We start from the raw sequence: 13,305 nt of genomic DNA, 5'->3' as shown, positions 1-13,305 counted from the left end.
TAAATGTTATAGCTTGAGAAGGAAACCTGTTTATTTAATCTTGGGTATATTTCTCATGTGGTACAGTGACATTCCATATTGATAAAACCATGGTTATGATAGTGATGTCTGTTTGAAGAATCAGAATCAATGTTGGAGACTAGCATTTGGTTTTGGACTCCAAAAGCCAAATTCAGAGACAAATTATAAAATGGGTAAGCCAGATCTCCTTACACTCAGACTTCCTTAGACTTTACACCTGCTTTATCATTGCATAGGGGAGTCTATATTGGTATAGCTGATATGCCACTGAGCCAGAAAAGGCATAAGCTATGTTGAATGAGAACCATTTTTACTTACACCTTCTGCTCTTCACTGTGTATGTTACACCTGTTTATTTTCATGTAACAATATTATGAACGTAAGTATATGCAAGGGTATCTAACTAAGTGTAAGGAAGTCTAAGGCTATGTTTTCACTACAGAGTTAGCTTGAGTGATTCATACTTGAATTATTCCTCTTGAGTTAGCCTGGCTTGAGCGAGAGTCACTGCAAAATAACAATTGATTTGCACAGAGTGATTGCTATCAGCTGACAAATTGTGCTACCTCAAGCTTTACCTTCTGCCCCCTCAGGCCAGACAATTCAAGTTTAAAGTACCACAACTCTCAAGTTACAGGTTTGTGGGTATGGAAAGAACTCAAGTTAGGGACAACATGCAAATAGCACATGTTAACTCTACTATGAAGACAATCACTATATCTCATATCTCATTTTTCTTTCAGTTATACACAGGAGAGCAGTTTTATTAGATTGCCTAATACTTTCCATTATAGAAGATTTTTCTGACCTTTTTTGAAAAGCTGTGTCACCTCCATTGTTTCCTTGTATGCAGCAGGTCTTTGAAATTTGTCAGGGAGAAAGCCTTCATACTAGAAGAGTGCCTTTTCTTTGTGACATGCAATTCCATGCAGATTAACTGAGGGTAGGTCTACACAGTGAGTGGTAGTGAGTCTCAGAGCCAGGGTGACAGACTCAGGCTTGGTCTGCAGCACTAAAAATAGTTGTGTAGACATGCAGCTCAGGCTGGAACTTGGGTTCTAAAGCCCAGGGATGGGGTGGGTCTTCCGAACCTGAGCTCCAGCCTGAGCCACAATTATCTACCCAGCTATTTTTAGTGTCTCAACAGAAGCTAAGTCTGTTGACCTGGGTACTGAGGCTTGCTATGTGGACTATTCTGAGTTACAAACTGTTAAAAAACTCTAGGGTCACAAAATAGGGCATGAGCTCCTGGTGTCCTGGAGAAGAGACCATTCAGTCTCAGCATGTAGTGCCAGTGGCCCATCCCCTACACTCGAGGACAGCAGCATTCCCCTGCTGTCAGCTAATACCATTAGTTCTGTAGCTCAAGCTGTGCTGCAATTTTGAAGTTTCAGGGATCAAACTCTTCTGATGATGTGATGGGGGGATTGTTACAGATGTACATAACAGAATTTGTGTTTAGCTTTTTCCTTTTAAAAAACCTAGGAAATTGCGTGGAAATCATTGCTTAGAAGAATGTTATATAGGTTGCAAAAGTAAGTTAGAAAATGCCAGATTTACAGTTGTTTGCACAAATGTAATACTTTATATTTCAGTCTGTCATTACATGATTGCACAGTATTTTTCCCCAGCACCTTTGCCTCATTAAATGCACAACATGGATGAAGAAAGGGGAAGAATTAGTGTTGCAAAAGAAACCATAAATTTTACATTTTTAAAATTTTGAATGCTTGACTTTGGCCTGATCTACCCTTGAAAATTTTATTGGAATAACTCTTTTGTTAAGGAAGTGATTTTTAAAAGATATGTAGTTATATTGGCAAAAACGCTAGTATAAATGCAGTTATATCGGTATAAAGGAGATTTATGTCAGTGTAGTTTTCTTTTCCCTGTAAGAATAGCTACTACCTGGGGGAGGGGGCGAGTGATAGCTCAGTGGTTTGAGCATTGGCCTGCTAAACTCAGGGTTGTGAGTTCAACGGCCCTTGAGGGGGCCTTTTAGGGATCTGGTCCTGCTTTCAGCTGGGGGTTGGACTAGATGACCTCCTGAGGTCCCTCCCAACCCTGATATTCTATGATTTTGTATAAATCTCCTATTGTACTATATAACTGACCCAATTAAGGATGTTGAACTCTCAACTATACTGGCATAGTTAAAGCAGTACAACTTTCTAATATAGCCAAGCCTTTTGTAACCTTAATAACTTTCTTTAGACCAGTTTTTTGTATGTTTTAAAAATACTGTAAACATTTAAATGTAAGCAGCCATATTCTAGTCTGGTAGCAATAAGACAGACTAGCGTGTGCATTCGTAGTCTGTGGTTGCACTTCACGCTGTTAAAAAGTACTCTGAACCTCGTACTTCACAATGCACCTGAGGGATGCACAAATAGCCTATTAATGCAGATATTTCTGTTGTGGCTTACAGCTAAAGTGCATCCATATTTATAAAGCACACTCATGACTCATGGCACACAATATTAGAAACAAACACGTAACTTCACTTAGTCAAATAAAATAGCTCAAGCCAACTGACCACAGTGAATACCTGAATTTCACCCTTTCATTGATATTCTGGTAGAAGTAGTAATTACAGAGGTTGGAAAAACTGGAATTTTTAAAAGTTAAAGATTATCATCATTTTGTAATGTTCAAAATAAAGTCTGTACTGAACATTAATTGTAGATCAAGTTATGTTAATAAAAAATCAGATTGTTTCTTTATTTTCATGCATTATAGCCAAGAGGGAACATAAGGGAAAGGCAAATTCACATCCTGAACTTTAATTGCACAGATGTACAAAAGCTCACTTAGGACTCTGGGACTATGAAGGACAAAATTCAGACTTAGCATAAGGGTGTGTAATTCTGCTACTTATGCCAAGTCTGCATTTGGCTTCAAGGTTTAGATCCTTGTGCAAATCATAGAAACACAGGATTGGAAGGGACTGCAAGAGATCTTCTAGTGCAGTTCCCTGCACTCATTGCAGGACCCTAAGTATTATCTAGACAATCCCTGATAGGTGTTTGTCTAATCTGCTCTTAAAAATCTCCAATGATGGAGATTCCACAACCTCCCTAAGCAATTTAATCAAGTGCTTAACCACCCTAACAGTTAGGAAATTTTTCCTAATGCCCTTGCTGCAATTTTAGGCCATTACTTCTTGTCCTATCCTCAGAGGTTAAAGGGAACAATTTTTCTCCCTCCTTGTAATAACCTTTTACATACTTCAAAACTGTTATCATGTGTGTCCCTCCCTGCAGTCTTCTCTTCTCCAGATTAGACAAATACAATTTTTTCAATGTTCCTTCATGGGTCATGATTAGGCCTCCAGTTGAGGCCTAATCAGCGCAGAGTAGAGAAAAATAATTATTTCTTGTGTCTTGCTTACAACACTCCTGCTAATACATCCCAGAATGATGTTGCTTTTTATGCAACAGTGTTACACCGTTAACTCATATTTAGCTTGTTATCCACTATGATCCCCAGATCCCTTTCCACAGAACTTCTTCCTAGGCAGTCATTTCCCGTTTTGTATGTGTGCAACTGATTGTTCCTTCCTAAGTGGAATAGTTTGCATTTCATCATATTTACTTCAGACCATTTCTCCAGTTTGTCCTGATCATTCTGAATTTTAACCCTATCCTCCAAAGCACTTGCAACTCCTCCCATCTTGGGGGGCGGTATTTAATAAGTGTACTTTGTATGCCATTGTCTAACTCATTGATGAAGATATTGACCAGAACTGGACCTAGAACTAATCCCTGTGGGACCCTACTTGATATATGCCCTTCCAGCTTGACCATGAACCACTGATAACTACTCCCTGGGAATGGTTTTCCAACCAGTAATGCACCCACCTTATAGTCGTTCCATCTCGGTTGTATTTCCCTAGTTTGTTTATGAGAAGGTCATGCGAGACAGTATCAAAAGCCTTACTAAAGTCAAGATATATCACATCTTCCACTCCCCGTCCCCATCCACAAGACTTGTTACTCTGTCAAAAAAAGTTATTAGGTTGGTTTGACATGATTTGTTCTTGACAAATACATGCTGACTGTTATTTATCACCTTATTATCTTCTAGCTGTCTGGAAATGGATTTCTTAATTATTTGTTCCATTATCTTTTTGAGTACTGAAGTTCAGCTGCCTGGTCTGTAATTCCCTGGGTTGTCCTTATTCCCCTTTTTATAGATGGGCACTATATTTACCCTTTTCCAGTCCCCTGGAATCTTACCCGTCTTCCATGACTTTTCAAAGATAATCGCTAATGGCTCAGATATCTTCTCAGTCAGCTCCTTGAGTATTCTAAGATGTATTTCATCAGGCCCTGGTGACTTGAAAACATCTAACCTGTTTAAGTTATTTTTAACAGGATCTTTCCCTATTTTAGCCTCTGATCCTACCTCATTTTCACTGCCATTCATTAAGTTAGATGTCCAATTGCTACTAAACTTTTTGTTGAAAACCAAAACAAAAAACTCATTTAGCACTTCTGCCATTTCCACATTTTCTGTTATTGTTCCCCCCCACACACACACATCCTGCTCATTGAGTTACGGGCCTACCCTGTCCTTGGTTGTCTTCTTATTTCTAATGCATTTGTAGTATATAAATATTACCCTTTATGTCTCTAGCTAGTTTAATCTCATTTTTTGCCTTGGCCTTTCTAATTTTGTCGCTACATATTTGTGTTATTTATTTATATTCATAGTTTGCAATTGGACCTTGTTTCCATTTTTTGTAGAACTCTTTTTTGAGTTCAGATAATTGAAGGTCTCCTGGTTACACCAGGGTGGTCTCTTGCCATACTTCATATCTTTCCTACACAGTGGGATAGTTTGCTCTTGTGCCCTTAATAATGTCTCTTTGAATAACTACCCACTCTCATGAACTGTTTTTTCCCTTAGACTTGCTTCCCATGGCATCTTACCTACCAACTCCCTGAGTTTGCTAAAGTCTGCCTTCTTGAAATCCATTGTCTTTTTTGTGCTATTTTCCCTCTTACTATTCCTTAGAATCAATACTCCTAACACTCCTTAGAATCACTTTCACTCAAGATGCATTTCACTTTCAAATTCTCAATCAGTTCTTCCCTATTTGTCAAAATCACATCTAGAACAGCCTTTTTTCTAGTGGCTTTCTCCAACTTCTGAAATAAAAAAAAGTCTCCAATACATTCCAAGAACCTGTTGGATAATAAGCATAACTTCACTGAATTCTTCAGATCTACAATCATTTAGAGTGGTTGAGGATCTGACCCTGAATGTCTTACTATTGAAGGCAGTAAACATAAGAGGAACAGTTGTACCACAAACAATACAAACATTGTAATGCAATATATATTTTTTTTTAAAAAGAGTGGACCATGAAGATACAAAGAAACTGTAGTTATGGTTTTTGAAAAGAAATGCAAACTGTAGTCCAACAAGATTTGTGAAAGTACCTGTAACCCACATGTAGGGGAATAATAAATAAAAGAGCCATGAACAAATGAACCTGAATGGATGCAGCCACTACAGCTAATTCTATGTTATAAAAATATAATTATCATGTCAGTTTAAATAATATTTGTTGAGGCCAATTGCTAATATGCTGCAAATAGCTACATTTAAATATGTTTCCAAAAGTCAAATTATCACAAGGCAACCTTAAGAAAGTAGATTGATTTAGTTAATTGATTTCCCCATAGATTAGGAGTTTTGTTCCCTCCTCCTACTCCACTTACTCCCAATTTAATACCCAGCACAAAACCTAATTACTCAGGTTTAATGTATAGAATGGATGACTCTCACATATACTGAATATAGGTTTATTTTAAGAAAGGCTCTCCTCTCTACGCTGGAATTTTAGCAAAACAAAATTGACCAGAATTACAATATTTGTTTATCAATTTGGACCTAATTAGAGCTTTTACTGCCAAAGTATCAGAAATGGAAAGTTAACAGATTTATGCAAGACAAACGTAGAAAAAACATTTTTAATGTTAAAAATTAACATTTGCAAGAAATTGTGGTAAGCGGCACCATCTAACATTACCTTATACTAAGTAATTGTTTGTTTATTTGTTTCAAAAGGTTGTTTGCTGCTCTTTTCACAGGACGCTATCCAAAGTTAGTATTCCATTTTGAACTCAAGAGGAACATCTTGTATTTCATACTAGAGACATATGTACCATCCATCTTGCTAGTTGTACTCTCCTGGGTATCATTCTGGATAAGCCAATCATCAGTTCCAGCCAGAATCTGCATAGGTGAGTAACTAAAAAGACAAAACCAAGGTTAAAACATTAAAAGGTGTTCCTTGTTGCATGGTATATAGCATTCATTTCCAAAAGGTGCAAAGACTTCTGTATTTTAGGCAATTACTTCTTTGGTTTGCCATACATGCAATACATCATGTAGATTCCCCTCAGATTTTTATTTCTGTGTATTATTTAATAAGATGTTCTGGGAAGCCATTGGAGTCTAGATGGCAGACAAACACAAAGAACATTCAGTCATTCCTGAACTCACTTCAAAACATTCAAGTACAATGTGTTGCACACAAGAAAGAATTATGAGGTGTTTGTGAGGATGAACAATACATACTAATTAACACATGAATAACGGAAGAGAAAGTACTGTACGAGAGTAAAATAACACATTTTAAATGAGAGAGAGAGAGAGAGAGAGAGAGATGTGGAGTTGGGAAGAAAAAGAAACAGCTGCCACAAGACTGAAATGTTCAGAGCAGAGGAGAAACAATTATAAGATGTATAGCCTCATGCTTCTGGATTTGTAAGAAGGAAAGGTGTCCATAAAGAGTGAACACAATTGAATGGAGTGGTGTTAGCATTATGTGTGTAACTTCATAGAAATGGTCACTGTACCTACTTTCATGTCAATGCTACACAGTAGAGATACAAGATAATTACAATGTGGTTATAAAAAATCATTGGTTTCAGAGTAGCAGCCGTGTTAGTCTGTATTCTCAAAAAGAAAAGGAGTACTTGTGGCACCTTAGAGACTAACAAATTTATTAGAGCATAAGCTTTCGTGAGCTACAGCTCACTTCATCGGATGCATTTGGTGGAAAAAACAGAGTAGAGATTTATATACACAATATATATATAAATTAATATATATATAAATTTATATACACAATATATATATAATATTGTATATAAATCTCTACTCTGTTTTTTCCACCAAATGCATCCGATGAAGTGAGCTGTAGCTCACGAAAGCTTATGCTCTAATAAATTTGTTAGTCTCTAAGGTGCCACAAGTACTCCTTTTCTTTTTGAAAAAATCATTGTGAACCATCTTTGTAGTCAGGGAATATCCAGACTGTTTGCATAATACCATAATAATCACAAGTATACACAGCATGAGTCATTTCAGTTCCTCTCATTTTAGATTACAGACTCTCTGGATTATTAACCTTGTTTTTCTATTTCTTTTAAACACAGAAATTCAAAATCTTAAATATATTTAAAAGTCTTATTTCCAGAACACCCAGCATTAAATTGGGAAATGTGGTTGCACACACTGAACAGTTCACAGTGACTATAAAGCTCAGAAAACACTAGTTTGCAGCTATTCCAAATGCTGCATAGAATGCCATAACTAACACCACTTTTTACCTCACTCCTTGTGTTCCGCAGGTGTCACAACAGTGCTTACCATGACAACTCTCATGATGGGAGCTAGGACTTCACTTCCTAATGCTAATTGCTTCATAAAGGCAATTGATGTATACCTTGGTATTTGTTTTAGTTTCATCTTTGGGGCTTTGTTGGAGTATGCTGTGGCTCATTTCTGCACTCTTCATCGTTCCAATTTGAGGGTACTCACAAAGGTATTTAAATTTTTAAATATTTGAGTAGAACAAATACCTCAGGAACTCCTTGTCAGGAGAGTACATTACCTGCATTAGCACTAATTGGAATTATACATACATTTAATGGAAACATTTCTTACAATAAAGACACTAAAAGGCACTATGGGTCTGACAAAAACTAGGATTTCTAATATCCCTTGAACTTTGGGGTATTAGAAAGCCAGCTCTGAATTTTGCAGCTCAGGCCCTCTTTACTAGAGGACACTTTATGTCTCTCAGTTATATCCACACAACCCAATGACAGTAACAAAAAATAGTTCATGAATCACTGAAGTCTTTGGCACTATTACTGTGGCATTTATATTGCAGGTGTATGTGGGAGAAGGCATGGAATTGTCTACCCCTGGAGGAGGAAAGGCAGAGTTTGGGGCTGTTCCATGCACAGAAGGGGATAAGCAATCTGTCGTATCCATTAAGATGGAGAAAATTACTTCCCCGAATGAATACTCCTTGCTCTGCAGAGTGGCATGGAGTGAGTGGGGCAGGGTCATAGCTCTGACTCCGCCTTACCCTGTTTTAAATGAAGGGACTGCTACTACAGGAGGCCCTTACATAACTACCCAAGAGTTGGGCAATCCTCTGAGCTGTCTCTACAAAGGCCACTCATAATCTGACTCTTGCCATGACCACAAAACTCTCAGTACTGTTTAGATGTAACCAAGGGCAGCATATTTGGGTCACAATCACATGCTAGCATTTCCTCTTATAGCTTAGGAAATTATTTTTGTAACTTCTTGTCTTCCACTTGCTTGCCCAGGTATTAAGCGTGATATCTACTCCATCCCTTGAACCTGTCCGGGACACATGTTACATGATATCCTGACCTTTTTATGGTCTCTAGTTCAAAGTGTCTGTTTCCCATACAACCCCATTCTTAGCAGCAGTTGCAATCACTACATTCACAATTCAATGCCCCACACTGTTGGTTACATCGGTGGAAGTGCTCCTGGTGAGGACATGCACACCAAGAGAAAAAGCTAGTATGGACATGAAAAATCACAGTAATTACTGTGATGGCAGTATGTCAACCTAACTTAGGTTGACTTAATTTTGTAGTATAGACAAGGCCTGAGCAAGGCTAAGACATGTAGTCTGAGGGTATTCTCTGGAAATGGTTGCAAATGCAGTGGCTAAGGATTTGTTTGGCAAGCTGGGTGTGGGTGAGAGAGAGGCATAAAGCCAAGAGAAAGCCATCTGAAAGTGAGAGAAGCAGTCGTGAGCATGGAGCAAAGATAGAGCTCCTTGGACACAGAAATGACTGAAGGACCAGACTTAGAAATTGTGAGCAAGGAAATTTCAGGAAAATAGGGCTTTGTGCACAAATTTGATTTTGAGTAGAGAAATTTTGCATACAAAATTCCAGAATCAAAATTCAGAAGACAAAGTAGAAACCATTTTGTAGTGGTAGCCTTAAACAATGAGTAAGAATGATCTGTGTTACACTCTGTTTTGGTATTTAAATGGGTTTGTTCAAGAGCCAGTATTGGTTAAATTGGCACATTTTAGTTCTTTAATGCACTGGGGATTTACGGTTTATAATATGAACTGTGAAATAGCTAGCCATATACAGACACCTGCACTAGCAAGCTCCACGTGAGCCATGATCAGCACAGACAACATCAAAGTCGATGACAAAAACTGATGAGTCACCTGCTGCATGGGAATTCAAACACGATATCCCATTCATTTCAGTTCAATTAGCCCACTGCATAACAGTCTGAATAAACCAACAGGTTACCTTTCAAAAGCCTTACACCTTACTTTCTTCTGTATGAAGAACAGAACCCACCCTTATGACTAAAGAAACCCTTTTGACTCTTTCTCCTGCATAAAAGAAAGGGATCCTCCTTTAGCATATTTTTTTAAATTCACCTTTGGCTAGAGAAATTTGGCTAGAGAAAGCCTGGAAATTTTCATCCTGAAAGGGGAAAGTGCCACAAATTGAAAATGAGGTAGTAGTGGAAACACTCTTTCTTATACCTACTGGTCACACCTGCTGCAGCTACAATGCACAGCATCATGTTGCCTTTACAAACATTTTAAATTGGCTTGGCAAAGGAATCTCCAGATACCAGCTGCACCAGATACCAGGACACTCTTGGATGAAACACTTAATCTTGAAAAATCTATAATTTTCAGCAGAAATGACACCTTTCCTCCTGTCAGCTGCTGGAGGTCAAATACTTCAGTTTATATAGACAGCAAAAGCAGATAACATATACAGTACTTTTCAGCTCTCATACAGTACCTTTTCATGGATGCTGCTGATTTTTTGTATTCAAACAAATCCCTTTATCGTGCCATCTGCTATTCTCTCATTAAGAGTGGAGAGTGAGAGAAGAGTAAATGGTATCACCTTTAAAAAATACAGCTGCAGTTGAACTCTCTCTTGAAATACAAGGTTTTCATAATGTAAAGCAGCATAATTATTCTTCTCATACAGTTCCCCAAAGCCCCTCTTTTTCTGAAGTCCCCCAACATCCCTGATTTGTAAGGCAGATAGCTATTTGTAGTTCTGTTGTAGATTCTCTTTCTTCTTTTCACAGGTGCAATAGGATAATCAAACTTGTGCTGTAAATGCATCTTTTTATGTTCTGTGAAAAAAGAGTGGCTTGTAATGCAGCAACAGGAGTGAGACGTGCACCATGCCATTGGCAGCATTTTCCACTCACGTTTTAAGGGCTTCCTAGGGAAAATAAATAAGTTAAGAATAGCCTAATAAAGTATAAGCCACCTGTGAATCATTCCCGTGCAGCTGTGTGAAAAGAAAAATGGCACATAGGCAGTGTCCTTTCCTGCTGTGCAATAAAACCGTAATTCTGTACAAGTTTTATTTGACTTTACTTGGGTGAGAAATCAAATTTTAAACTGAACAATGCACTAACTCCCACCATTTTTAAAACACAGATGTTGTTCTGCTCCTTTTCTCTTTCTAATAAATGAGAACCTGGGAATAGTCAGATTTCTTCTGGCAGGTTTCTTGATTTTATTAACTTTTGAAGTGCCAGTTACAATCATTATGACTCAGCATTGATGCTTTGTTTAAAGTGGCAGAGACACCGCTGAGAAGGATTTTCTCTGGCATCATGAGAACGATGTTGTGCTGAGTACAGTTTTTAAAGTCAACTAGCTCAGAAATTGAAAAGTGTAGTAGATAGGTTCAAGTAGAACTCAATAGCTAGCATTTCCTCAGGCAATGCTTAAAATCCAGACTGGAATTTTATGGCTTAATCTTATCTGTAGTTTATAAACATATTTTTAATCTCAGTTTTTGATTTCAAATTACTGACATTGCTGCAAGAAGCTATACTGCAGACAAAAGGAATATTTCCCATCAAGTGCATTTTCTGGGAAGACCCACCGTGTTGTGCATGGTTTATCTCTGTCAGATGGAAGAGACTAGATTTTTCAAGCAAACTGAAAAACAAATATGATAATTTTTCCAATTCCTTCTATTCTGTTTCACTGACTCACTGCATTTTACTTCTAAATCTGAGGTAGAATTCTGACTCCACTGAAGTCAACAGCAGAACTTCCATATTTCAAAGGGTCAGGACTTTAGCCATGAACTTTCTGGCTCAATGCTCTCTCCAATCAAAGCAAAGGAAAAACCCTTGAAATATTTGTGTAGGGCTAACAAAGCTCTGTTTCGGCAAAACTCTTAAGCATGTGCTTAACTTTAACCTACTGAACTTTAAGCATGTGTTTCAAGTGCTTTGCTGGACCAGGAACTGAAATAAGGGATTATGAAATAATGAGGTATTAATTTAGCGGTGGGGTTCGTTTCTCTTCCTCATCCTTGTCAGGATAGATCAACCTTCATCGTGAGCCTAAAAGGCTGAAGAATAGTCTGCCTACTGTACAAAGAGTAAGAAACTCTCAAATTCTGAGGTGCTTGAACTAGCTAACTAGGCCTAAGGGTAGCTGCGTCTCCACTGATCTTCTGCTAAAATAATGATATATCCCTAAACAATTCCTAGCTGCTGACAATTAACTTGATCTTTCCAACAAAAAGATTGTTTATCCCCTTTGATACATTCAACAGATTTCATGCTCACTTCAATGTTTGATGGAACATTTCTGTACAAATCTAGTTTTCCTTTATAGTCAGATTTGAACTTTTGCCAAAAGCTGCCATGTAAGTCCTTGTGTTGTCCTGTATTTGGAGACTTTGAAAACTGACAGTAGTTGCTCCCATGTATGTTTATACCCACTAAAATCAGGTGTGAACTACAAAGAGGAGTCATAGAGAAACCTAATCATTCAGTTTAGTGCAAATGTAAATATATGCAATGAAACATATGCTTAAGTGCCTCTCTCCTGCTGTCTTGTTTCCTGTCAGGATGAGGATGAAGAGGTTGAAGAAGAGATTAATGAAGTACTGGCAAGAATTGCAAACAATTGTAATGTCTCTGACAAGATTAACAAGGTTGATTCAAAGAAAAACATCAATACCAGCAGTAACAGAAAAGACGACAAAAGTAAACACAGTGGGTGTAGTTCACCAATGACAGTGATGAAAAGACTCTTCTGTATCTCTGACTGCTTCTATGTTAAAAACCCATACCACATAGACAACTATGCCAGACTCTCTTTCCCATTATCATTTATCATAATAAATGTATTTTATTGGGTGTATTATTTGTATTTCTAAGTATTTTAAACTATAAAACAGTCATCATGTAAACTTAGGTGAGACATAATGAGTAAAGTTGGGAAAGTTGCATTGGTTTTGTCAGAGTAACGTTTTTATTCTACAATGCATTATGGTTAGGGCCCTACCAAATTCATGGCCATGAAAAATGCATCACAGACCATGAAATCTGATCTTCTCTGTGAAATCTGGCTATTATAGGAGAGGAGCAGAGGTGGAGGCTCCCCAGCTTCGGGGCTCCTACCATGCGCCAGGCTCCAGCTGCTAGTCCTGGCCTAGGCTGGTGAAGGACTTGACTTCTTCTTCCCCTGCAGGGGCTGGTCCTGGAGGCAGGTCAGACCCATCTCTGGGAAGCTCCACAGCTGCTAGCTGTGAGCCTATCTCTGAAGGCAGCGCAAAAGGGAAGGTGGCTCTCTGTCCCCGACCCGGGCGGAGAGGCTGGGGCCCCAGCTGTCAGCCCCAAACCTGGGCTGAGAAGCTGCTAGGAAAACCCGGACGTATGGTAACCCATCCTCCATATCCTGCAACCCTCACTTCTGTGCTGCTGTTGGTGGTGGCATTGGCTTTAGAGCTGGGCACCTGGCCAGCAGCTGCAGCTCTCTGGCTAACCAGCTCTGGTGGGTAAGCAGTACGGGTGGCAATCCCACGACCACCCTACAATAGCCTTGGGAATTCCCCATGACAGCCTTTTGGGTCAGCCCCCCAAGGTTACAATACTGTGAAATTTCAGATATAAACATCTGAA

At 38.5% G+C, this 13,305-nt stretch overlaps 1 protein-coding gene across 1 annotated transcript in view; it reads left to right on the top strand.

Annotated features, from left to right (window-relative positions):
- Nucleotides 1-12,703, top strand: part of LOC119859252 (gamma-aminobutyric acid receptor subunit pi-like) — a 68,323-nt gene extending 55,620 nt beyond the window's left edge. Inside the window, exons 8-10 of the mRNA XM_038411119.2 lie at nucleotides 6,123-6,275; nucleotides 7,671-7,864; nucleotides 12,249-12,703. Coding sequence (XP_038267047.1) covers nucleotides 6,123-6,275; nucleotides 7,671-7,864; nucleotides 12,249-12,560 — 659 coding nt within the window. The 3' untranslated portion in view covers nucleotides 12,561-12,703. The remainder of the gene's footprint in view (nucleotides 1-6,122; nucleotides 6,276-7,670; nucleotides 7,865-12,248) is intronic.
- Nucleotides 12,704-13,305: the final 602 nt, after the last annotated feature.

The sequence above is a fragment of the Dermochelys coriacea genome, chromosome 7, assembly GCF_009764565.3.
Source record: "Dermochelys coriacea isolate rDerCor1 chromosome 7, rDerCor1.pri.v4, whole genome shotgun sequence".
NCBI classification, from domain to species: domain Eukaryota; kingdom Metazoa; phylum Chordata; order Testudines; family Dermochelyidae; genus Dermochelys; species Dermochelys coriacea.
The sequence above is the reverse complement of the archived record's forward strand: the minus strand, read 5'-3'. Positions and strand labels throughout refer to the sequence as shown.